The 23,657-nt window shown below is 48.5% G+C and overlaps 1 protein-coding gene across 5 annotated transcripts; it reads left to right on the top strand.

Annotated features, from left to right (window-relative positions):
* The first annotated feature begins 360 nt into the window (after nucleotides 1-360).
* Nucleotides 361-18,816, top strand: TSKU (tsukushi, small leucine rich proteoglycan). 5 transcript variants are annotated; one of them, XM_064720564.1, is made up of 3 exons: nucleotides 361-590; nucleotides 3,055-3,141; nucleotides 15,444-18,816. In XM_064720564.1, exon 3 carries the CDS (start codon nucleotides 15,451-15,453, stop codon nucleotides 16,507-16,509), a length of 1,059 nt encoding a protein of 352 aa, XP_064576634.1. In that variant the 5' UTR covers nucleotides 361-590; nucleotides 3,055-3,141; nucleotides 15,444-15,450; the 3' UTR covers nucleotides 16,510-18,816. The 5 variants fall into 5 exon arrangements, with proteins under 5 accessions (XP_064576634.1, XP_064576644.1, XP_064576667.1 ...); XM_064720574.1 differs by lacking the exon at nucleotides 361-590 and adding an exon at nucleotides 1,114-1,324; XM_064720597.1 differs by lacking the exon at nucleotides 361-590 and adding an exon at nucleotides 1,406-2,279.
* Nucleotides 18,817-23,657: the final 4,841 nt, after the last annotated feature.

The following is a 23,657-nucleotide window of genomic DNA, read 5'->3' as shown; positions in this document are numbered from 1 at the left end:
GCTGGCATTGCTCAAACGTTGGTGCTGCCTTGTCCTACCTGCACCCTGGGGTGCCAAAGCAGATCTTGGCACTAAAGGCTGGAAAACTGAATGAAGGCAGTGCTCAGGAATAGCACTCCCGTCTGCAAATACAGCCCTGCAGAGGTCAGAGCTGGAAACACGGTTGTGCTGGAAGGGCAACTCCGGCGTGATCCCCCAGAAAGCAAAGGAATGACAAGGAATTTTAGCCAGGGGGGATGCAAGGCAGCAGGAAGGGGACTGTGTGCGTGTGCAAAGCTGTCTCGACACCTCCCCTCGCCTCTTCCCCTGTTAAGGGGGGTCTGCCAGCTCAGGAGTGGCACAGTCTAGCGCAAGTCCTGCCTCCTTCCTCCTCCTCCTTCTCCTCCTCCTCCCAGATGTTCCCTTGTGTGCAGCCATCTGTTGAGCTCCCTCCTCCCTCCTCCTGCGGGGAAGGGGGCAGCCGGCTTGCCTGGCCAGCTGCACGCCCTGCACGGGAAGGAGGAGGGAGAAGGAGGAGAGCGGGAGGGGACAGCCGGCCCCGGGCCCCGCTGCTGCTGCCGGCTCCCGGCGTGGGAACTGGCCCCGGCCCGGTGAGTGCTCCCTCTGCCCGCACCCCTCCCTGACCCCGCATCCCCTCCCTGATCCCCAGCCCTTCCTTGCGCCCTCCATCCCCTCCCTGGCCCCTGCACGCCTCCCGGCGCCCCCTTCCAAAGTTCCCCGCGTGTGCAGAAGCGTGGGGCTCATTTCTGGGGAGGGGGGACGCTGTGCCGCGATGCCTGAGCCCTCCCCGGGGATGCGCAGGGCCAGCCCGGGGTCGCTGCTGCGGAGCCCTCCCCAGCCTTAGAAAGCGGAAACTTTTTCCGTGTGATGAGTTTTCCTCGCGAGGAGGTCCAGAGGCCGGGGGTGCAGGGAAGGGGGAAGGACAGAGGTTTCGGGTGGAAGCAAACTACATTTTTCCCCACCTCTGGTTTTTCCAGAGGGGGAACTGTGCGGTGCGGTGGGTGCGTACGAGCCCCCAGCCCGGCTGCCCTCCCGGGATGAAGCGTCCCCAGCTGGAATCCCTTCACTTCTCCTTCCCCCAGTGGAATGGTGCTTTCTAGAGGTCTCGGGATCGCCACGGCTGCAGAGTAATCCGAGCAGCAGCTGGAGGCTCCGCACCGCCTCCCGTGCCCGGCTTCGGGGCTTTGATTTCACACAGGGCTCCCTGTCTCCCCTCCTCTCCCTCCTCCTCCTCGGGCCCTCCCCTCAACTCTCGGGAGCCAAGAGAAGCTTTTTAGTGGGTTTCTGGTGCTGGGAGGCTCGCAGGGTCTGGAGCTTACTCAAGGTAAGGAGAGAAAGGAGAAGGAAAGGAAAGCTTGAAGGGGGCGGCTGGATGGGGTGTGGAAGCTGGAAGGTGCCGAGGGGGGTCCTTTCCCCCCGGGTTGTATTGATAAAGGCATGGCAAAGGCATTCCTGCCTGGGAATTTCCCATCTGTGAGTGGATTAAGCTGACGGGGAAGGTGTGTATGGGAAGGGGAGAGAGAAAGGCGAGCAAGATTTATTCATTCTGTCATTGAAGAAAAAAAAAATTAAAAAAAAAAAAAAGGAAGAAAGAAAGAAAGAATGAAAGAAGCTGCCGGGTGTGACTTCTGAAGCAGGAGGTCAGAAAGCACGGGGTTCCCCTGATAGTGCACACACCCTGTAAACTTTCAAGCAGCTCCCAGGAAACTTGTTATTAATGCTGCAGTCATTAAAAGGCGCAGCCCACGGCAGATTTATTAGCTCAGTAAACCACAACACGTGCCAAGCTCTCTGGAAACAAAAGGGTCTGTCAACTTCACTCCTCTGGCTTGGGATTTGGGAAGCCTGGGAGGAGAGCGGCGCGGATGGAGCTGGTGGCTTTTGTCGCGGGGCAGTGGCATCGCCTCCGTTAGCCGACGCTCCCAGCACGGCTCGGGAATGCCATTCCGTGGCGGCGAAGGCATCGGAGGGAGCACGGCTGCGAGGAAAGCACAGCGAGCCCTGCTGAGCTCACGGCGCTCGTCGCGGCAGCGGGACGAGCAGCTCCCGGTCTCCCGGACGGAAAGCTTTCCCCGTGTGCCTGCCACGATAAATCAGCTGCCGTCCGCCTGAATAACAGCATTCACTGAAGTTACAGTGGGAAACTTGTCTGGCTGGACACTGTGCCATTGCTGTACGGAGAGCAGCCGGTGCGGATCGCTGGCGTTGCGCTGAAATATCGCATTGATTGCCGCTCCGAAGGAGAGCTCGGCCGGCAGCGCCGGGATATTGTTGCAGCGGTGAGGAGCGGGGAGAAGAGCACCGGCAGAGGAGGCGGCGGGGAAGGGCAGGTTCAGACCGTCTCGCCGATCTCCCCGGGAACAAGGGAGGCACGCTGGATGTGTTGGATGCTGAAAGGAGCGGAGGAAGCTGGCCCGTCCCCGGGAGGATTTGCAGGCTGAACTTGGCCGGGGACTGGCTGTCGGCAGCCAGGCGCTCACGGCGCAGCGGGTCAGTGTGTGCCATCGCCCTGGCAGAGCGGGGCCTGGCTCCGGGCCCGGGGACCCGCGGGAGGCAGTCCCGGCCATGGCCCGGAGGGCACGGGGAGGCGCCTGCTGCCGTGCGGGTATAAATGGCCCGGGAGGAGCTGCCCTGCCCTGCCCTGCTCTGCTCAGAGGCCGTAGGTGCGCGGGTAAGCGGAGCCGACACCGGGGCAGGCAGGAGGCTCGGGGGATTTTCCCCTGCGGCACCCTGGAGCGGGGCAGACGTTGCTGATTTGTGAATGAATTTGAGCAGCTGCTGTCAGAGGCAGTGGGGAGCAGTAACAAAATGCCTGGAGGGAACGAGGACGTGACAGACATCCCAGGGGACATTAATTTCTGATGACAGGCTGGACTGGCAGGAAAGGCTGCAGGGTTGGGATGAGGGTCTCCTGCACCCCTATTCTTTACAACTAAGTGCAAGGAACAAACCAGCATTGAATGCATGAGAGGAAATTGGGAGAAAGGGGGAAAAAACATGCAGAAGTTTTCAGGGGTTTTGTGGATTTTTTTTTTTTTTTTTTTTTAAATATAGGGAAAAGCATCCTGTGCTCCCTCAGGCAGCCACACAGTGAGCAGCAGTGAGTGTCACCCCTGTGCAAGACTGAGCTGGGAATAAAAGGTGAGCCACCATCTTCCAGAGGTTTAGAGTTTTCCCTCCATCCCTAACTGCCTTTTTTTTTTTATCCTCTTTCAGTCTCTCCTCCTTCCTCCTCCTCCTTCTGCTCTTTTGTTAGCTGGTTGGTGGGGAGAAGCAGAGTCTGGAGGGTGGGATGAGACAAGGCATCCTTGTCCGGCAGCCCTCCTGACCCCTGGCACCCCCAGGCTCTGCACGGTAGCTGCAGCACTGACTGCCTTGGCAGGCTATCAAAAGAAACTTCCCAACACGGAGATGTTGAGAGCTGGGAAGAGATAAAGGCTGGCTTGAGCAAGCTGTTTCTTGTCTTAAAACTTGGCACCTGGACCTATCAAGGCAAATGTATGAATGGTTCAGCCATTCATTACAAGGAAATCTTCATATTTTAATTTTTATTGCATTTTTTTTTTTAGAGGGGGGTGGAATTAATTTCCTGGGAGTTTCTGTTGCATTCATGGTGTGCAGCAGCGGGGGAAGGAAATTTGTGCTCTGGGAATCGCCCCAGCCTTCCCGTCTGCTTGCAGACACTGCAAGGGATTAAACCATCCTGGCTGCCTTAGCATGGGACATTCCTGAGTTGCATTAACCAGACTGGAAATCTCCTGTCAGAGCAGTGGCAAACTGGAAAAAAAGCACTTTATCTTCAGCATAGCAGACAGAGGGCCACGTGCTGTGTGTAACGTCTGAGTGCCGGTGTCTGCAGGGTTTCTTTTCCTTCCCCTTCCTCCCTTCCTCATTCTTTTTTGCTGTCTCTGTCTCTGTGATGGTGATTCCTCCCCTTTCCACTGATTCTTGCCAGCTCAAACCCAGGGGTGGGGAGAGAAATCACGTAATGGTTTGGGTTGGACTCTAAAGATCATCCAGTTTCAACACCCTGGCCATGGGCAGGCACACTTTCCACTAGAGCAGCTTATTCAAAGCCCTGTCCAACCTGGCCTTGAACACTTTCAGGGATGGGCACTGTATTTTCAAGGATTTTTTTTAAACTTTGAATAAGATAATCCTCCTCACGAAAAATTGGGACTCAAACTCCTGTTGTGACTGATGGGTCAAACCAGATGTGATTCCTCACATCTCTGAGGTGACACATGTGCATGGGGCTTGTGTCACCTGTCTCCAAGTGGGGCAGGACATGTTCCTGACCCCAAAAGTGCCTCTTTTCCTCCTATCCTTGAGAACAATATGTCTGTAGCAGTTGGCATGGTGAGGCCATACTTCACAGAGCAGGACAGGGGAGATCCTTTCTCCAAAGCACTTTAATCCTACTGCAGAAGTTCAGTTTGTATCTGTCCAGGACCAAAGCACTGCAACTTCTTGCAAATGATCTCCAATTCAAAGAATTATTGGATCATAAGGTAACTGAACCTGGCCAGTCTCATCCATCCCCTTCCCTCTCCCCTGCCCATTTTGCAGAGGGCAAAGCAGGGTTGCTAGAGTGTCCAGGAGGGCAGAAGCTGGACATGGTGTCCAGGGACTGTGGTAGCATTTGTCTGGAGCAGTTACAGCAGTGGGAATGTTGGCTGGGGACTCCTCTGTGGGGTGAGACCCACAGGCCTTGTGCTCCCTTCCCAGCTAAATTGGTGGGAATTAAACCTGGGCATGGGGATGAGTGAACACCTCTCAGACCTAGTACTAGTCATCCCTAAAGTGTCAGGAGGGAAACTGAGGCACTTAAATGGGGACTCAGGGTGGCATCAGTGGTGGGAAATTGGTCCTGCTGGGGAAATGGCTCTCCCAACCCACTTCAGATGATCTTTCTTCAAAATCCTCCACCAGCCAAGAGGGACTGGAGAATCCCGGGCCAAGGAGGGGAGGGAAATAGCTGAGGAGCTACTGCCCATCATGGGGGCAATGAAGCATCATCTGCAGCGGGGATTGCGGTGGGAATGGCACACTGCTGGTAAACACTTTGTCAGCTCTACCTACAACCCTTCTCCCCAAATCCCTTCTTCCCAAACCTTGTAGGAGACCCACTGGATCTAGTAAATGTCTCACATGCTTGACTGGGGTGGGGGCAGCTCCTGAAGCCCCAGCTGTTCCAAGCAGTTTCATTGGCATTCATTGTTTGCAAGAATTATTGGAGAGGAGGGGCAAAGAAAGGCCATGAGGGGAATGAGATGGGAGCCTCCAGCTGTGCTGTTTGCTACAATAATGGCCAGGATTGTGTTTATTATCTCCTCAGTGGAGGGTCTGCAGCTGCACGCTGAGAGCCACAGACAGCAAAGGGGCCCAGAGATTATTGTGCATGGACAAAAATCCAACCACAAAAACAAATAAAAAGCCCACAAAGGATCCCTGGGCCAGCTGGAGCAGTGCCATCGGGCACCCAGCTTAACTCCCAGTCTCCTCATTTTGCCCTTCCTTACTGAAGTCAGTAGCCCCTCAGGGCCGTTAGAAGGGAGATTGGCATCTCCTGCCTTTCAGAGAGTTAAAGCTGCATGGGGTCCTCTTAAAATCCTTCTGCCAGGGCTGAAGGTGCTGCCCAGCCAGACTGAATTTCTTTTCCCTCTGCTTTCTCATGATTTTTTCCAGTGCTGGCCGCACCATGACAAAGGCATGCTGTTAGAGGCAGTACTTAAACCTGATCTGCAGCCACCTCTGTTGTAGTGGATTCAATTGGATTCAAATCTCTTAGAGATATTTTCCAACCTTAATGATTCTATGATTCAAGGAGAAAGAGCTGGAAAGCCATTAGAGATACAGGATGATGAGGCTGTGATGAGTTGTTTGCTCTTGGTGGGATGTGTCTCACCAGCAACAGCAAAGGCATCACCCTGGGATGTATCACCTTCTCCTCCCTCCTCTCTCTTGTTTCCTTCCCCCTGCCTAGCTCATCTTCTCTGGGGGAGCCCATCCATGCAGCATGGTGTCTCTGCAGCTCAGGCCAGCCCTCTGGGGTGATGGGAAGCAATCCAGATCAGGCATGTGGGGTACATCCATAGGCATCACGCCTTTCCCTCACTGCCCAGAGAGCTGCTGGTGGGTCCTTGCAACCTGCACTTCCCTGGCACAGAACGTGGTAGCTGCCATCCCAGGGATGTGCATGGCACGTGGCATTTCCCAGCTGGGCACAGTGGCATGGCTGATCAGCTCTTCCAACAGCTAAAACCAAGAAGTATCCGCTGTGGGCAGGAGGTTTCCTCTCCCCGTGCTGCACCTCTTAACGTGCCTCGCTGGCATATGGTGTTCACCCTGGAGTGCATTCCTCTGGAATTATATCATGTCTCTGGGAGCTGGAGTGCAGTGAAAAAGCATCACCATAGCAGGAGCCAGAGCAGGAGCTGTCTGGGGTTGGCTGTCAGGTGTGCACCGCCAAGGGCTGAGCCTCCAAGAGAAGCTTGCTGGCATCATTTTCACTTTCAATAATTGACTAGTTAAGAAAGGAGGAGCGTTTAATCCTCTCAAGGTTACTGCTGAGATTTGGGTAAAGCCTGGGCACTCCCAGGTTCCCTTTGTGCCTCACAGTGGGTTCTTGGGCACTGGAGGTGATGGGAAGGCAGATTCACCAGGTCATTCTACAGCAAAATGCTCTAGGACTGGCACAAAACTCTGTGTAAACTTCTCCTTTGGCTATGAAGCACCATGTTGAAGGGCTGTTCTGTTCCCGAGTTTGTGCCAAAATAACGGAGGCCTCCCATTCTGGGACATGTCGCTATGATAAAAATTCTATTCAGGCTGAGTTTGAGATGGTTAAGAAAATATTTGTGTTCCTGGCAGAGATGAAGTCTCTCTTTTGCTCAGTGAATGCCAGGATAGTGAGGCCTCCTGCTCTTGGATATGCTCACAGTTAACAAGCAGAGCAGGGAGGACAAGAAATAGGAGTTGTTAGGGGTAAAAGAGTTCAGGATGGTCATGCTGGAAGTGATTCTAGAGCAGGAGAAAGTTCTGAGCTCTTCCATCCCTTGCTGGCACCTCCTTGACTGATTCCATGCATCCCAGGCTGCTGGGAACCACTTGCAGCTGCCAAAGCTCCCGGTTTGAGTGGTTCTGCAGCTGGAATAGCCAGGAGGCAATGGTGGGGCTGGGATGCTCACATCCTGTCTGCTCCCACAGAGCCCTGTGAATCCCTCCTGGTGCTGCACCACTCCAACACCTGCCTTCCCCTGCCCCCAGCCACTCAGGAGGCCTGGCAAACAATTTCCTTTTGGAAATACCCCCTCTGGGCACAAGCACAGTTTGACTTGAGGCTGGAAAGCAAAATTGCTTTCAAAATCCACAGGAGGCTAATTCCTCCACCTGGAAATAAACTGCTATTAACCTGACAGCTTTCTGGGCTGAGCAGAGAAGTGGGAATGTTTTGCAAATCCTGAAGCCACAGTGATTTAATTCCTCATTTTCCTGTGCTGGTTGTGGCACCAGCATTTTCCCACTTGAGGAAAAATTCCCTGGAGCTGGGCTGATCTTCCCTTACAGAATGAATCTTTTCAAGGCACAAAGCTTTTAGTGTGGCAGAAATTGTATTTCAGCCACGGATGTAAATGAGCTGGAAGTTACTGTATGGGCTGGCAGACCTGCCTGCACATGTTTTCCTTTTGTCAGATCCCAAAATACACCACCCTGCACCTTGATTTCCTCCTCCAGGGGGAATGAGGGATGCCTGAGGGGGAAGATTGCACAAGTGGAATAAACTACCAGCTGTTGAAGCACTAGGATGATAAATTATCCGTGGCCTCTTGCAAGGCAGATGGGAATTGTGACATTAACAGTTGTAACAAAGTTTATTTTAATAAGTCTTTCCATTTCTTTATTTAAGAAAGGATTTTCATTTTACATTAAAAAAAAATAGAGCAGAGACTTTTAGCCAAGCAAGCATTTCAGTGTCTTTTCCCAAGTAAAAAGCAATAGGACAAGAGGAAACAGCTTCAAGTTGCACTACGGGATGTTTATATTGCAAATTAGGGAAAATTTCTTCACCGAAAGGGTTGTCAAGCATTGGAACAGGCTGCCCAGGGAAGTGTTTGAGTCACCATACCTGGAGATATTTAAAATATGTGCAGATGCGGCACTTGAGGACAGGGTTTAGTGGTGGCTTTGGCAGTGCTGGGTTAACAGCTGGATTCAATGATATTCAAGGTCTTTCCCAACCTAAATGATTCTATATTTGAACACAGATCCATAGTGTGGAGCTGTATGAGGTTTGGAGATGCTGGGTTCCCTCTAGGTCAATCACACATATCTTTTCCGCAGCCCATGTGGTGGCTTGAGGGGCTGCTTGGCTTTGCCTTTGGGGTTGTGAAATGGTTTTGATGTTTATGATGCTTAATTTAGCTTTGCCTTTGCTAATCTTATCTATCTCATCCCCTGTAACATCTACAAAAATCTCCCTAAAGGACGGAGAGCATGTTTGGGTGCAGGAATGTCATTGCAGTTTTGGCTCAGCAATTTCTGTCCAGAGAGGAGAAAAGCACATGGAAATAACCAAGAGAGAAAAATGTGAAATGGCATATTGTTTTTTGTTCTTTGTGCCTTCTGGCTGTCCACAATCTTTATTCCATGGGGTTTGGTGAGATTTGAGTCTTGCAAACACAGACTCGATGCAGAGCAGTGGGGTTCTTGTCCAGATCAGGAAGCACCATCTTGTCTCTGTTTATGCAGTTTCTCTGCTCTGCACTGGTTTCCACTTGAACATGAAGCTGTTGACTTTAACTCTTTGAGTGTGACTGTCCAGCCACTTCCTTATCCACTGAGCCATCCAACCATCAAATCCACGTTTTCTCCATAGAGATTAAGATGTTGTGTGGATCAGTGTCAAATGCTTTGCACAAGTCCAGGTAGAGAATGTCAGTCACTCACCCCTTCATCCACCAACACTAACTGTGTCATAGAAAGCCATGAAATTTGTCCAGCAGGATGTGTCCTTAGTGAAGTCATGCTGGCTATCACCAACCACCTCCTTATTTTCCGTCTGCCTTAGCAAAGCTTCCATGAGGATCTGCTCCGTGATCTTGCCAGGCAAAATAATTAAAGCAGAAAGGAATTCATAGTTAAATCTTTTCTTTTTTTCTTTTTGCATTCCTTGCATTTCATTCTGATTTTTCCCAGGGAGCAGGAACATGGAGCAAAAAGCAGGATTCAGGCACCTGCAGGATGCCTTTTCACTCCTGCTCAAGCCCTTGGTGTCTCTTTACATTAAACCATAAGGGCTAAATGCACAAGGGCTGAGCTTCCCCTTATCCTAATGCTTGCATGCACTGCTAAGGGAAATAGGGTTGCAAATCCCTGTGTTTATATCCCACTAGAAAATTTGGGATGCCTTTGCTGTTCTAAGCAGCTTTGCAAGTCTCACAGATAAAACCATCAGAGTAAATGAAGGGTGATAACTTATCCCCTAAAAGTGAGTTGTGCAATGTCTCCTGATAGAGCCCTCCATGAAATCAAGCACAATTTGGAAGAACCAAGGGACTGATTCTGATCCTGCTGAAAGATCAGAATCTTTCTGATTTCTTTCTGAAAGAGTTACACCAAGAGTAACTCCACTTAACTCTCTCAAACCCATCTAACAAATGCAGGATTAAACATAAAAACCACATACTTCTTGAATTCCCATTAGCTCTCCTCCCCCTAAACCCCAGAAGTCTCAAACACAGAGCATAAAACCAGGATTGTTAGCCAAGTGTCTTCCAAACCAGCAAACAACAAAATGTAACAAGCGGGTCAGAAAACACTGTTCCCATTTACATCAACATTTTTTTTGAGAGGTTTAATAATATTTATCAAGAGCTCTTTGCAACATTTATGTGGGGAAGCCTTCTGCAGGAAGAGCTGATCTAAAGCAGGCGAAGCAAAAGCCTGAATGACCTTAACTTTCAATAGATTCACATGAAAAAAAACAACAGTAAAAAAAGAGTGACCTTGTCAGCAGCAGTCTCTTTATTATGGGAGGGGTGTGTGTCTGCAGCAAGGGTTTAATGGTCTCTGGCTGTAGGCTGGTTTGAGCTAGTTTTGCTGCCTGCTCAAATTGGCATATGGGATCTGGAGACCCGACCGCGATTGCATCTGTGGCGCCATTTGGGCTCAGCCGGGAGAGTCCACGCTGGAAAAGTGTAGCTGCTGCTAGTGCTGCACTTTAGTCGGTAATTATTCTAATTTTACAGAATAATTAATGGGTGGAGAAGGGGGGGAAAGGTCTCTTATGCAACTTTGTTGTCGAGAAGCAACTCTGGAGCATTCTGGTGCTCTGGAGCTGCTGTCCCAGCTGCCATTTAGCCTCCAAGATATTTAAAAAGAGAAAGAGCCAGTGCCAACTTTTTTTTTCCCTTCAGTCTGGAGGATTTATGGCCTCTATCATAACCTATGCACTTGTTTCACTTTCCAATAATGTTCCTTTTCCCCTGACCCCAATTAGTGCTGGCAGCCAAGTGGGCCTGGTGAGCTCTGCTGTGAAGACTTTGTTTATTTCTTTACTTGGCTGATACAAGAGGCAGAAGACAATCCCAAAATTTTTTTCCAGAAATATTGTTGCTAATAGAACTCTTTTGTCCTTTGCCGGGGCAACAACTCTGTTTGGGACAGGTGGACTTCAGCTCTTCCTTTTTGCCTTTTTTCTTTGAAATTTGGTCTATTTGCTGATCATCCAGAATCAATATTGGCAAGAAATGTAGAAATTACCAGGATCTGTCCACCACGCCTTACAGATTCCTATCTGATCTGGTCTGATTGTGATCTGCTATGGAAAAGACAGATTCTGTGCTCTCCATTCCTGTGTGAGATCTGGTAACCCTATGGATGGTCACAAAATTTGTTGGAAAACTGACCTGGCAAAGGGGAAAGAGGAAGATCAGAGGGGTTTTTGTTGGATCAGTGACCCAAACTGGTTTATCCAAGTGCGCCTGGTTATTGGGAGGGACCAGGGTTTGGAAGATGCAGCCAAGAATGGAGTGGGAAGCAGTAACCAGGGAGGCTGGGCATCCTTCTTCTCTGTCATGGACGAGGGGGAGAGGGACATCTCCAGGGATGTGTATGGTCTTAGGTTGGTTTCATCCCCTTCTGGAGCAATTTCATTCTCTTCACCCCTCCATAGAGACAACCTGGTGTTTTGGGGTTTTTTTTGCACTTCTTACCCATATACTTCAAGCTTCATTGGGTGAATTTGGGCCTTTAGCCCCAAGCCCAGCTGCATTTCAGACGATGCTTTGTTCAGAGGCATGTTGAGGGAGGCTGAGGGAATGAAGAATGGGGCGGCTGTTTCCTGACTCCATCAAACAGCAAACTCTAAAACACCTCCCCTTGTATTATTTCTTTAATTAGTCATTGATTTTTTGCTATGGGGAATTCCAGCTTGGTGGTTGCCAGGGCAACTGGAGGTAGCCTAGGTAGCATCCTCTTAATATCCGCATTCCCGAAGAGCGGGACCAGTCCCCAAGCAATGGGCTTTCATCCAGGGAGGGATGTGCCAGCTGATCTCCCTAATGAGAAAAGTCTTTAAAGGAGAGGAGAAGGAAGAAATCAAATACAGTGAGAAGCGTGAATCTGCAACAACACAGTAACAAAGCTTTCTTCTCTCCCACCTCACTCCCTGACCATCATCTGAGCCTGGCATCCCTCTGCAACCTGCTTTTAATGTTGGGGGCTTTTTGGCTGGGAAATCTCAGTGTGAGTTTTCTGTGTGAGTCTTGCCACACAGCATTGCAGTGATTGAGCATAGCAGGGAGAAGGCACAAGGGCATCCGCAGGCTGAAGGGGAGATGTGGGATCTGAGGAGAAGGCTGGCATCCTGCTGGAAGCTTGGTCCAACAATGGCTCCATTAACCACCTCAGGCTCTCCTTATGGTTGTCTCAGAATATTTGCCCTGCAGAAAGGATGAGCAAGATATAAAGACCAGAGCCCTGCGGTCACGACAGGCACCTGGAACATGGGGGAAGATATTGCACCCCCAGCAGCTCCTGTTGCAGTCAGCAGGTATAAAAAGACCCCTAGAGCTTCCAGATGGCCAAAACCTATCACTGGGATCTCTCCATGCCTCAATAGCCATAGAAATGAAGAGGACATGGCTAAACCAGCCCCAGGGTGGGCTGCTTTCTCCCAGTGACTTTCCCCTCACTGTCCTAGGTGATGGTGCCAGTGGTTTCTGGTCCATGGTGTTTACCCAGGTGAAACTCCCCAGTGTTGCAAGAGGATAACTCCTCTTCCTTTTACAAGGGGATGCCTTGGCTTCCTGCCTTTATCAACAAGCAGCTCGTGGGCAGCAATCCAGAGGCATTTTGGTGCAGTTTCAAATGCACACTGTACACAGGACTGTAAATGCCTGCGGTCTGTTTCTTTCCCCATTTCAAAGAGAGCTATCGGTTGTTCCACACTAAAATAAAACATGCCTGTACCTGACTAAGCTCTTTGCCAATTATCTGGCAATGCAGGAATCTCTTTCTTGGACTGGAAGATGACCAGTAACTTTATTTCTCCTATATTTTATCAGAGCTATTAACCAAGTGGCATGTTTGCCTGTGATGCTCCATGCTGCTCCATAAGAGTTTCCAACTGGTACTAATGGATTGTGTCCCATCTGCAAAGCAATTGCAGAGCCAGTAAGGGAGAATTTGTGGCAGTGCTGTAAGCAGGGAAGAGGCAATAGATGCTATGCAATTGCTTCAGCTGAGCTTTGTGTACTGCATTTCAGCTGTGTCATGTTTTGTCTTTACTGCTGGCTGAAGTGATGGATGTTGCAGTGAGAGTCCCCGTATCTGCCCACTTCTGGCAATCATTTTTGAGGCTGATCAGGAGGGGAATTCCCATGTCAAAAGGGTTTGAGCAGGTGCATATCAAAGCCCAGCATCGGTTTTCAATCTTCTCTCAATTCATAGAATCATAGAATAGCTTGGATTGGAACAGACCCTTTAAAGGCCACCCAGTCCAACTCCCCACAATAATCAGGAACATCTTCAACTAGTCCAAATTGCTCAGAGCCCCATCCAACCTGGACTTGAATGTTTTCAGGGATGGGGCATCTACCACCTCTCTGGGCAACCTGTGCCAGTGTTTTACCACCTTCATCACAGAAAACTATTTCCTTAGGTCTAGTCTAAATTATTATTGTTTTGATTTAAAACCATTGCCCCTTGTCCTACCACTATAGGTCCTATTAAAAGTCTATTCCCAGTTAAATTAGGGCTTTGGATTTTGTCCTCTTACTTTTGTTCAGATGCTCCATAAGAAGCCAAAGAAGGTTTTAGCAGTGCTCAGAAAGTAAAATTTCACACTGGTGTGTCTTTGGACTTCCTGGTGTGTGATTCAGCTCCCACCAGAGCTAAAACAATTCTATGAGGAAATGAGCTGCACTTTTGAAGGAGAAGTTGGAAGTCCTTTCCATACAGAGACATCAAGTAGGAATAGCCACTGGGTAGAATTTGGGAGAAGAAATGCCGGTAGACTGGGCTGATACCAATGTAGGTACTTCCCTGTGGGTGAGATACTTAACATTTGAGGTTTTGCAGTTTTAGTTTACAAGGAACTCCCCACTGCTGTAACCTCTCCTGGTAATAAAACATTTCAGTGCAATCCAAATGCAGCTTCATGGAAAAATAAAAATAGTAGTATTTATTTTAGGAGGGACTGCAGAAGGCAGCAAGCTATGTCTGTCTGCACAGAACCAGAGGGGATCAGCCTTGATGTCATTAGGAAAGAGATATCTGGAAAAGTGTCTGCAGAGAAGAGGCCCATCCCCTATGTTCTCTCTGCAAGCATATGTGTTTTCTCAAGAAACAGTTGAGATGGGCTGAGGCTAGGGCTCATCTTACCAATTTTCTGTTGTTTCTATAGAATAATGGACCCCAAAGGGGCCTTTAGCAATGGTTTAGCTGCAGGCAGCTTGGCCAGAGTCCCAGTTTCTGCTCTCTGTTTGCAGGAGGTCTGGGAGACACTGCCATACAACTCACATCAATGATCAGGACAGTATTTTTTCAACATTATTCCCCCCTTGCCCTTTTTTTGCACTTTGGCAAGTAGTCCCCAGTCAGTCTCCTGGGAATGAGAGCAGGGCCAAGAAGACCATGCTGAAAAGGGAGACAAACTGAATACAAGAGGTGGGTGAGGGGAGATGAAGTGTGAATTTCTAGGAAATGGTCCTGGGAAGGTGCAAGGGCTGTGAGGAAAGAATCTCAGCCAGATCAAAGGCTGTGTGTGAAACTCAATACTGCAAGGAAGTCAATGAAGTGCTTTTAAACAGTGGTGGGAAAGGTAAGAGACCAGGGAGACTGAAGTGAGGATGGGAACATTCATTTAAAGGGATTTCTTTAACTTTTTTCTTATTAAATGAGCAGTTGGCACATGAATGTTTGTTTATGGTCAGCAGCATAGCCAAGGACCAGTGCTGATGGATCTGCTTGTCTGGCTTGGTGAGATTTTTTGTTTCTGGCCTTCTGGAGACCTCGTTTGCTAGGCATGCGGAGTCGTCATCCATGACTGCAATAGGAACCAGCGAGGACAGACCTTGTTGCCTCTGTGCTGACCTGCAGGATGCTGACATGCTCCTATGTACCCTCTCCAGAGATCTAAAGATTGTTTTGGCTGTCTCTTGGAATCATGCAGCTGTTGTTGTTCGGATGCCATCTGAAGAGGTTCAGCAAAGCTGGAGCGTGCAGATCAGCTCTGATCTGCATCTCTTGTGTGAGATGATGGAGACAGAACTGTCTTGGAGGGAGACAGGTCAAAGCCAAAGCAGCGGAGAGAACTCCTTGCTTACTGGCACTGTTGATCAGAGAGAACGCTTAATGCCATTAGCAGAGGCTCCCCAAAGACTCCCTATGAAGCAAATTGTCTCTCTCCACTGTGCAGGGGGCTGGGCCCACCACAGCAAAGGCTGGCTTAGACTGAACAAGCCTCGCTCCTCTGCTCTGGTAGGAGCTGCCACCACACCAAGGAGGATTGTTTTTAGCCACCTGATACAAATCCAAACTTCTAAAATTTGCTCCTGAAGTCCAAGGAAGGGAGATGGGATGTCCATTTGTGCAGTAAGGAGCTGGTCTTTTCTTCCATGGTCCAGTCAAAAGTTTATATGTTTGATAGATCATGCTTTAAGGCAGCCTACTGTTCTTACAGCTCATTTCTAATTTTGCCTCAGTTTGGTTATGTGTGTAAAGACTGCTGACCCAATTTTTTTTCTCGAATTATTTCCCACTGGGATTCATAACATGAGATAAAAAGTCTTTGGGATATCCATGCTATTTAAAGGTATGCTTAATCTCTCCTTTTGTAAAGAGAAAGGACAAGACTGCATAAGTCAAACAGTTACACATCATTCATAAAGTAATTTCTACAGCAATTAGATCTGCTTTTCTATTGTCTTGTTTTACAGGAGAACAATGCATTTCCTGGCCTGGTTCAATTTGCTGCTTCTCCTTCCTTGCTTTGGTACCACAAAAACCTGCTTCCCTGGCTGCCACTGTGAAGTGGAAACCTTTGGTCTCTTTGACAGCTTTAGCTTGACCAAGGTGGACTGCAGTGGAATAGGCTCCCACATTGTTCCTGTCCCAATCCCTCTGGACACCTCCTACTTGGATCTATCATCAAACAAACTGGAAACAATAAATGAATCGATGCTTACTGGCCCTGGATACACCACCCTGGTGAGTCTCGACCTGAGCTACAACAAAATTGCCAAGATTTCCTCCACAACGTTCTCCAGGCTTCGGTACCTGGAGTCCTTGGATCTGAGTCATAACTCTCTGGAAGTCCTTCCGGAGGACTGTTTCTCCAGTTCTCCTCTAAGTGACATAGATTTGAGCAATAACAAACTTTTGGATATAGCTATGGACATTTTTGCTTCAAAAGGACAAGGCAAAACCCTGAATGTGGATCTATCCAATAATATGCTCAGCACAATTACAAGACACCATGAAAAGAGCATTCCCAACATCCAGAACTTAAATCTTTCTGGAAACAGGCTAACATTTGTACCAAACCTTCAAGGCATTCCTCTCCGATATTTAAATCTTGATGGAAACCCTCTGGTTAAGATTGAGAAAGGAGATTTCACGGGGCTGAAAGACTTGATTCATTTGTCCCTCAGTGGACTGCGTGGCTTTAGGGAGTTATCTCCTCAGAGCTTCAAGGAACTCCAAGCCCTCCAGGTTCTGGATTTATCCAACAATCCCAACTTGAAGTCACTGTCTGCTGAAGTTATCTTTGGTCTGAACTCCCTACAAGAGCTCAACCTCTCTGGGACTGGCGTCTCATCCTTACCAAAGACCTTGCTGAAATACCTGCCTTCCATCAAAAGCATCACCTTAGGGAAGGACATACAGTGTCTCAAGACCATCAAAGAAGGACAGTACCACCGACAGATTGGGCTGACCAAAAAAGAAGTCCTCAGTTGCCATGACAGCCATGGATCCGTAGCAGCAGCACCTTATGTTTTGTGATGAAAACTGGGCAGAAGAAGGGCTGGGGCAGGGAGGGTGGGGGGCCGTGGGACTTGTACAGGTGTCGGACTGAGATGGCTTGCAGTGTGCCTTTTGTAAAACTGTCAATAATTTATATATTTGTATTTGCCAATAGCTGATTGTTTGTGGATTTTATAAACTCTCAAATCTGCGTTCTCTGCAGGCTCCGGATTTTAGCCGGCGCACTGAGGTGCTCGCTCATGCCATTGGCTCAGGAGCGGTGACGCTGGCCCATGCGGGGACAAGCTGCTCTGCAGGTCCCAGGGCAGAACACTCAGTCTGGAGCAAACCCTTCATGCCTCAGACACTTTTGTAGGAGCAAAGCTACACCTCTGCAGAGCACACACCAAAACGTACCAGCTCTGTAGCTGCTTGCTGGCAAACCCATGCATCATCCTTCTTTTAATTGTTACTCCCCAAAATGTGCCTTCTGGATGTTGCCTTCATCAGCAGCACCCTGTTTTCTGTCATGCACTTTCAGTCTTGAGGAAACGTTTCCAGACAAACCTGAACACAGGGTGCACTTAATGTGCTGGGTTTTACATGTTATTTGCATAGGTGTGCAACAAACATTGAGTAAGCTGAGACATTTTCCCACCAATTTCTCCTTGTTTTCCCACCTTGATCCTTTTCATGTCTAATTAACTTAAGTCCAGCTTTGGCAACCTCCTGTCTTTTTAACCACAGTGAGCCATTGGTCAGAGGTGATGTGCAGCAGAGGAAGGGAAGCAGAGGGGTCTGCTAACAGCCACATCTCACCCAGGAACCAGCCTTTGATGAAGGAGGCTGCAAAGGGAAGAGATCATGTAGCCTAGCTCAGGAAAGAAAAAAAAATTGAAAAGAATCCCTCCTCCCTTTCTGGGGAAGCTTGGAAGGAAACTTTGACAGGGATTCTTTCTTGATGACCTTATCAAACCAAGATGCAGTCCTAGAGGATATGAGAGTAAGTTGTTTCCAGGCTGACATTCCCCATCTGAGCACAACATCTGCAGCTCATCTGGGCATATGTGAGGCAACTTGCAGTGCCAAAACACTTCTGAGAACGTGCCAGGGGAAGAATTAACACTGATGATTTTGGCCCTGAAGCACTTTGCTTATCGAAGGAAAGATCTTTTGGAGTTTTTTTTTCCAGAGTTGTGGCTTTTCTTTCTCTCACACAGCTCCTTCGTTGCCAAGTGAATCTGATAAACTGAAATCTGATAAAAAGCCTGGTCCTCAATGTTTTGCTGAATTTTTTCTCTCCATTGCTGAAATGCTGTGGAACCCCCCTGGATCCTCTTTTTCTCCAGTCTAGGAGGAAGTGGGAGAAGGCAGCACAACATGACTCAATGCCGTGTGTGAAGCCTCCAATTTGCTTATAGGAGCAGTAGTGGTGACTGCTGAGGTCTGGTCCACATCTGGCATGCTTTGTCCAGGGGGATGGGATGTTGTGGATGGTCAAGCTGATCTGCAGTTTGGTCTCTAAGCCCTGCATCAGGGCCACTTTCAATGTTTGATTTAGGGAGATCCATGTAAAGTGATGCAGATATAAACTTATCTCACAATTGTCCTTGGGAGTGTAGGAAGAAGCTCAGGTTTTGTCCTCATATCCCCAAAAGTCTTGGAAAGTGGAAACCCTGTTACCCAAACCCACTGACTCCATAAAAGTCAGAGTCAACACCTAACTTTGGATACGGAAATTTGGTACTGAAATACTCTCACATTTCCATCTCTCTTAATTTCAATAATTTGTTTGGGTAGCTTACAGTGGCATTTTCACCCCTTTCTTCAGTTTTGGGGATTTTTCCCCTCTACTGAGCCTTTGCAACGTTTGACCAGCCTTCACAATCACAGGAAACGCTGATTTTCTTAAAAAGGCAATGGGGCTGCCTATGAGCAGAGATCTGGAGGGGAACAGAAACAAACTGCAGTGCAGGACAGGGGCAGTTTGTGAGGAAAGATGTCGGGGTTTTACTGGATTTTGCCTTTTTAAGAGAATTATTTTCTGCTGGCAGAAAATGTATTTTTTTTAAAGAAAGATGTTTACTTTTTTAAGCCTGTATATAGATGAAACATTACGGTTATCACCTACTGTCAAAGTTACTGTCTTTGCAGCACTGTGGTAATTTAAAACCCAATGTGACAATCCAATTGGAGACTGCAAGATTTCCTTGTGTAATCTCATGCTAGCTAAACTAGTCTTAGCAAAAGCTGGCAAATACTGTCGCTGTGTTAGTCTGTTTTCTTAAAGAACCTGCAGCATTGTAAGGCTTTGTGATTACTCACAATATAATAAAGTGATTTGGAGGAGAATAAACCCAGATCCCCCAGATTTATTGCTTTAATGCTGAGCGGGTGGCAGCCATCACTGGGTCTGAAGTGCAACACGGCTTCTCTCCTTCTCTGCTGATCCCCACCGCCCCCATGGGTGCTGGATCTCCAAACTGGGGGCAGGATTTGTCCCACGGTGCTTGGCTCACTGTGTTCTTCAGTGATGGAAAGACTTGAGAGCTTCTCTGGTTGACTTGAAGGAAATTAGGAACACATGGCCGTGAAGCACAGAGAGCATGTGGTGCAAATTCCCTGCTCCAGGACCTGCTCCAAAGCTCGTGGAGCAGGTGGAGATTTTTTTGTGAATTTCACCCATCCGGGACATGGTCTGCTAGTGTTAAAAGGCTGGATTTTCAGCAGGCAGGGTGATGTGGGGAGACACACAAGAACATGTAGATGTGGTGCTTAGGAAGACTGTTTGAGGGTGGACTTGGCAGTGCTGGGTTAAGGGTTGAACTTGATGATCTTGCAGGTCTTTTCCATCCCTAAAGATTTTGTGAGTCTGTGGGGGTGGAAGGGAGTAAAGGGGTGCAGAAGTGATGCCACAGCACAGAAAGCTGAACATTGCCCAACCACAGAGCTTCTGGCAGTGAGACACACGCAATCCAGTCTCAGCACCCTCCTCTGCAGAGCTGCAGGGGCTGCTGCACAGGGACTAGGACCATGCAGAGCCTTTGCACCTAAAGAACAAACACAAGCCTCTCCAGAGGCTTCTGTTCCTGCTTTTAAGTAGCAAATCTCATTTTAAAGGCTTCTTGGTGCTGTGTATAAAAGTGATGCAATCAGAGCCTCACTGAGGAAACTGCCTGTTCCTGTTCCTCCCAAGCCTGAAGGAACAGCTGCATCTTCCACTCAGGCAGGCAGACTTGCAGGCAGCCTGGAAGAGGCTGTTAGTTCTTTACCTGTTTCCCCAAAATGCCCCATCCTCCCAGCTGGCACACAAGGCAGTCAGATGATAGCCTGGGTGTGAGATCACCAGGGAAGGGCAAATCTTGCTCATGGGACTATTATGGACTGCAGGGGAAAAGCCACCACCACCAACCATTAGAGATGACTGCTTCTCTGGTGTCCACCTCAAGGTTATGACCATGAGGCTACACCACCACACCCCTTTGGTCTGCCCAGGGGTGTGGGCTCAGTCAAAGAGGCGGAGAATGTCTTCCTCTCTTGAGGAAGGACCCTGGGACCCAAGGGTCTGAAGCTGTATTCTCCCAGCTCCTTGTGAATGCCCCACATACGTGATGCTCCAGTACTGTGTTAGATCTTGTCCCTCCCAGTATTCCTTTGCCTCCTTGCCTTAACACCTTATTTTGCAACCACTTTTCATTCATTATTTAATTAATGACTTAATTTATTATTTTGATCATTGTTAATTGTTTTGATTATTATTTATTTAAATAGCCTTTCCAAAGTCCTCTGAATGGGAAGAAACAGGCAAGCCTCTACCAGAAACATGAGACCCCACATTATCCATGTATGTCCCCTCTGCACCAGCAGGGCAGAAACACCTGAAACAGCATTGATGTCCCCACAGGGGAAGAAGGGCACATCAGGGCTTGGATGAGTTGAGGATGCCCTCCTTCAAACTTCCTGTCAGCTTGTGTGTGTGATGGACCTGGTGTGAGGCATCAACAGCCACCCATGCCAGGAGAGCCACCCATGCCAGGAAAACCATCCATGCCAGGAAAGCCATCCCTGTCAGGAAAGCCAGCCAGGTTGGTTAGCTGCAAGCTTTGGCTGTCTCCACAACCAGCTCAGCTCTGTGGCCGGATATGTTTGCCCTGGCAAGCAAGATGGGCGTTTTAATTACAGGCTCAACATTTTTAGAAGCAGGAAAACCTCAGCAGAGGTTCGGCAATAAGGCTAGGCTGGCTAAGGGAGGAAGAAGTAGTGAGTGAGCTTGCATTTGCTTGTGGTGTTCTGTCTGCTGGAGAGTTATCAGCATCTCATCCCTCCTTTCCAGCACGTGGGGAAAGACAGTGAGGGTCACTTCCCCCCATCTGCCTTGTGGCCAGGGCAGCACAGGACTGACAATCTTCTCTTTATTAGAGAACATGCACCTCTCAGTACCCAAAAACTCTCATTTTCTTCTCATCAGTCTGCTGGAACCATTTCTCCTGGCAGTCAGCCGTCAGCCCACAGAAGTCCCTTGCTGACTGATTATGTGGCTGACTTCATAACAGCAGTAGGTGCTGTCCCTTTTAAAAATAGCTGCTTCTCTGTACATTTTCCATTTTGCAGAAGGTTTTTATTTCCAGCACGTTTGTTTCGCACAACCCTGGCTTGGTCAGGCGGGAAAACACTGATGCACCCTTGCCATGCCAGAAACAAATGCTGCATGGCTGGGCATAATTCTTCTGCCTGTCCTGGGATCTGCCTTCTAGGAAAGTTTTGGGGCAGCAAAACCTTCTGACCCATGCATGTTTATAGAGTATTACTCCTGCTTCATCATCCTGAGATTTCCTCTTCCTTTCTTCTTTGAGTGGACAAGGAGACCTGAGAACCTGATTAAAAGGTAGAAAATCGGAGCTGAAACTAGGCCATCAGATAAATCCTTTCCTGTAATAAGCAGGGAGTTGGAGTATTGGCCCTTAATCACAGCCTTTGTCTCTGAGCATTTGTATGCCTGTGTGCACCCATCCTCACCGCCAAAACAAACCCACCCCCTCCTGCCCCATGCCCACCCCTGCACTCACCGCTTTTCAGTAATGGGATTAAAATAAAAGTGGCTCATGCTGCCACAGAGGAACACCCTGGAGAAGGCAGCAGCAGCAGCCCGCTGTGCCAGGCGCTGTGCATCCCTCCAAAAAGCCCTGCCAGACACAAAGGGCTTTGGGCAGGGGAATGTGCTGCCACCCTTCCCAGCTCCACCCATTCCAGCGGTCTGGCCTCTGCTCTGGGTGCACCACAGAAGGGTTAATCAGCCTGAAAAAAATCCTGGTAACTTTCCCACCACCACCCTGGTGATGTCCTTTAACCCCTGCTGCTGCTTGTCTGGACCTCTGTGTCACATGCTCCCCTCCCTCCTCTTCCTCCTTAGTACTACAAGTGTCACAGCAGGTGCTGATAATTGACTGGGACCGTGCTGGGAATTTGAACCTACATTTCAAAGAGATTGTTAACCTCCTTTCCTAGCTCTTTGAACTGCTTTGCTTTGTTGTAGGTTAAAGGAAACACACGCTTCTTCCTCCCAGAGCCTCTTTTGATGGGAGCATGGCACATCAGAGCTGGTGGATTTTTGCCAGCCGTGGCGTTGGTAGCATGCTGCTGCTAAGTGGCATGTGATGATGCATTTTGGGGCAATCAAGCTGCCCCTTAAATTTAGAGGTGATTAAACACAAAGAAATGGTCCAGAGGTAAGCAAGGGACTGGCAGAAGTATGTGACATCACTGCCCTGACATGATATGGAGGGGTTTCAGCCAATGGAGAACCTAGAGAGGGCCACAGGTTATGGGTTGCCCACCCAGAAACTAGCTTCAAACCCTTCTGCCATGCTGGACTTTCTGGATGGGCTTGGATACACAAATGGCAATTTTTATGAAGTGTGTTTGAATGGGTGGTTTAAGTTACCCTGTGACTGCAGAGTAGTAGAAAGAGGTTGTCCTGACCTTCCTCTACATTACACAAAAGCTGGAATTTGTGTTGCCCTTCAAAGTATCAAAGAAAAATTGCAGATCACAAGATTTCAGGCAGATCAGTGAGCTAAACCATCCCATGCAGTCACTAAAAAGAATGCACAGCTAGAAGAGGATGGCTGTCTACAAAATGAGCACTCCAAGTCCCTTGTCCCAATAGTAACTGAACTCTAAGAGTGATGGCTGCATACACCTTAGGTTCTAAACAGATGTTCTGAGGGCTCCCAGCATCTTGCCTACCTTGCTCCTGGCTGGTCTGCTCTGAAGATAAATGTATGTAAGGCTGTGAGCTGTTGGACTATTTGGTTAGAAATTAACCTGAAAGACAAGCTCTGCATCACCAGACCTGTCACCTGCATTGGTAACTCCCCACTGACCACAGGGATCGTCCTGAGGCCTGTGGTGATTCTCAGACCTGCTAATCTGCTGTCTGTGTCAAAGGTAAGAAACTTTTTGAAGAGTTTGAAGAGGGCATAGCTTTTCCTGTGAGACTGACTGTGGGAAACAGCTTCTGGCTTTGTCCTTATATGCAGCCTCCTTTGCAGGAACACAAGAGGCAAGGCTTTCCCCTATTTTGCCCCTAATCATAATCACTAGTGTAAAAATTCTTAATTTTCCCCAGAAATACTAATTCATGGACTTTTTCTCATTTAAATTTTAAATGAAATTATTGTTTGCCTTCCAAAATCCCCCTGGAAACAGCTGTTTGTCAGAGTGCCATCTGGGACCTGCATGCCAGAGACTGCAGAGGTGAAAATCCTCTTGAATAAACAGGAAAAGGGCAGGGCATGGAACATATACCTATGATATCCCATGAGAAATGCCTGGATAATCCATGGTGGCAATCATGTCACAATGCTATTTTTACCACGGTTTGTTAAATGTCCTGTGGCAGCATCCTCAGCCTCCCAAGGCAAACTCTGCACCATGTCTAAATTGGAAATGATCCTGCCCCAGGGGTCTTGTAAACAATATCCACAAAAGATATTGTCACAGAAAATATGAGATGATTAATACTGTGTTTCAGTTACTTTTCCCCAAAACTCATCACAGTGTTGTGCTTTTTTCCTTGGTCATTTTAGGCACCCACAAAGACTCCATCAAGTCCATATCTACTTGCCCCAAGACTGCCCTAATGGTGTGCCAAGCCTTTTGACAATTCCAGTGGGCTTCTGCCTTTG

Source organism: Zonotrichia leucophrys, chromosome 1, assembly GCF_028769735.1.
Source record: "Zonotrichia leucophrys gambelii isolate GWCS_2022_RI chromosome 1, RI_Zleu_2.0, whole genome shotgun sequence".
Lineage (NCBI taxonomy): Eukaryota > Metazoa > Chordata > Aves > Passeriformes > Passerellidae > Zonotrichia > Zonotrichia leucophrys.
The sequence above is the reverse complement of the archived record's forward strand: the minus strand, read 5'-3'. Positions and strand labels throughout refer to the sequence as shown.

Coding starts and splice junctions, on each gene's coding strand:
- TSKU (XM_064720564.1), top strand. CDS start 15,451: ATGCATTTCCTGGCCTGGTTCAATTTGCTGCTTCTCCTTCCTTGCTTT.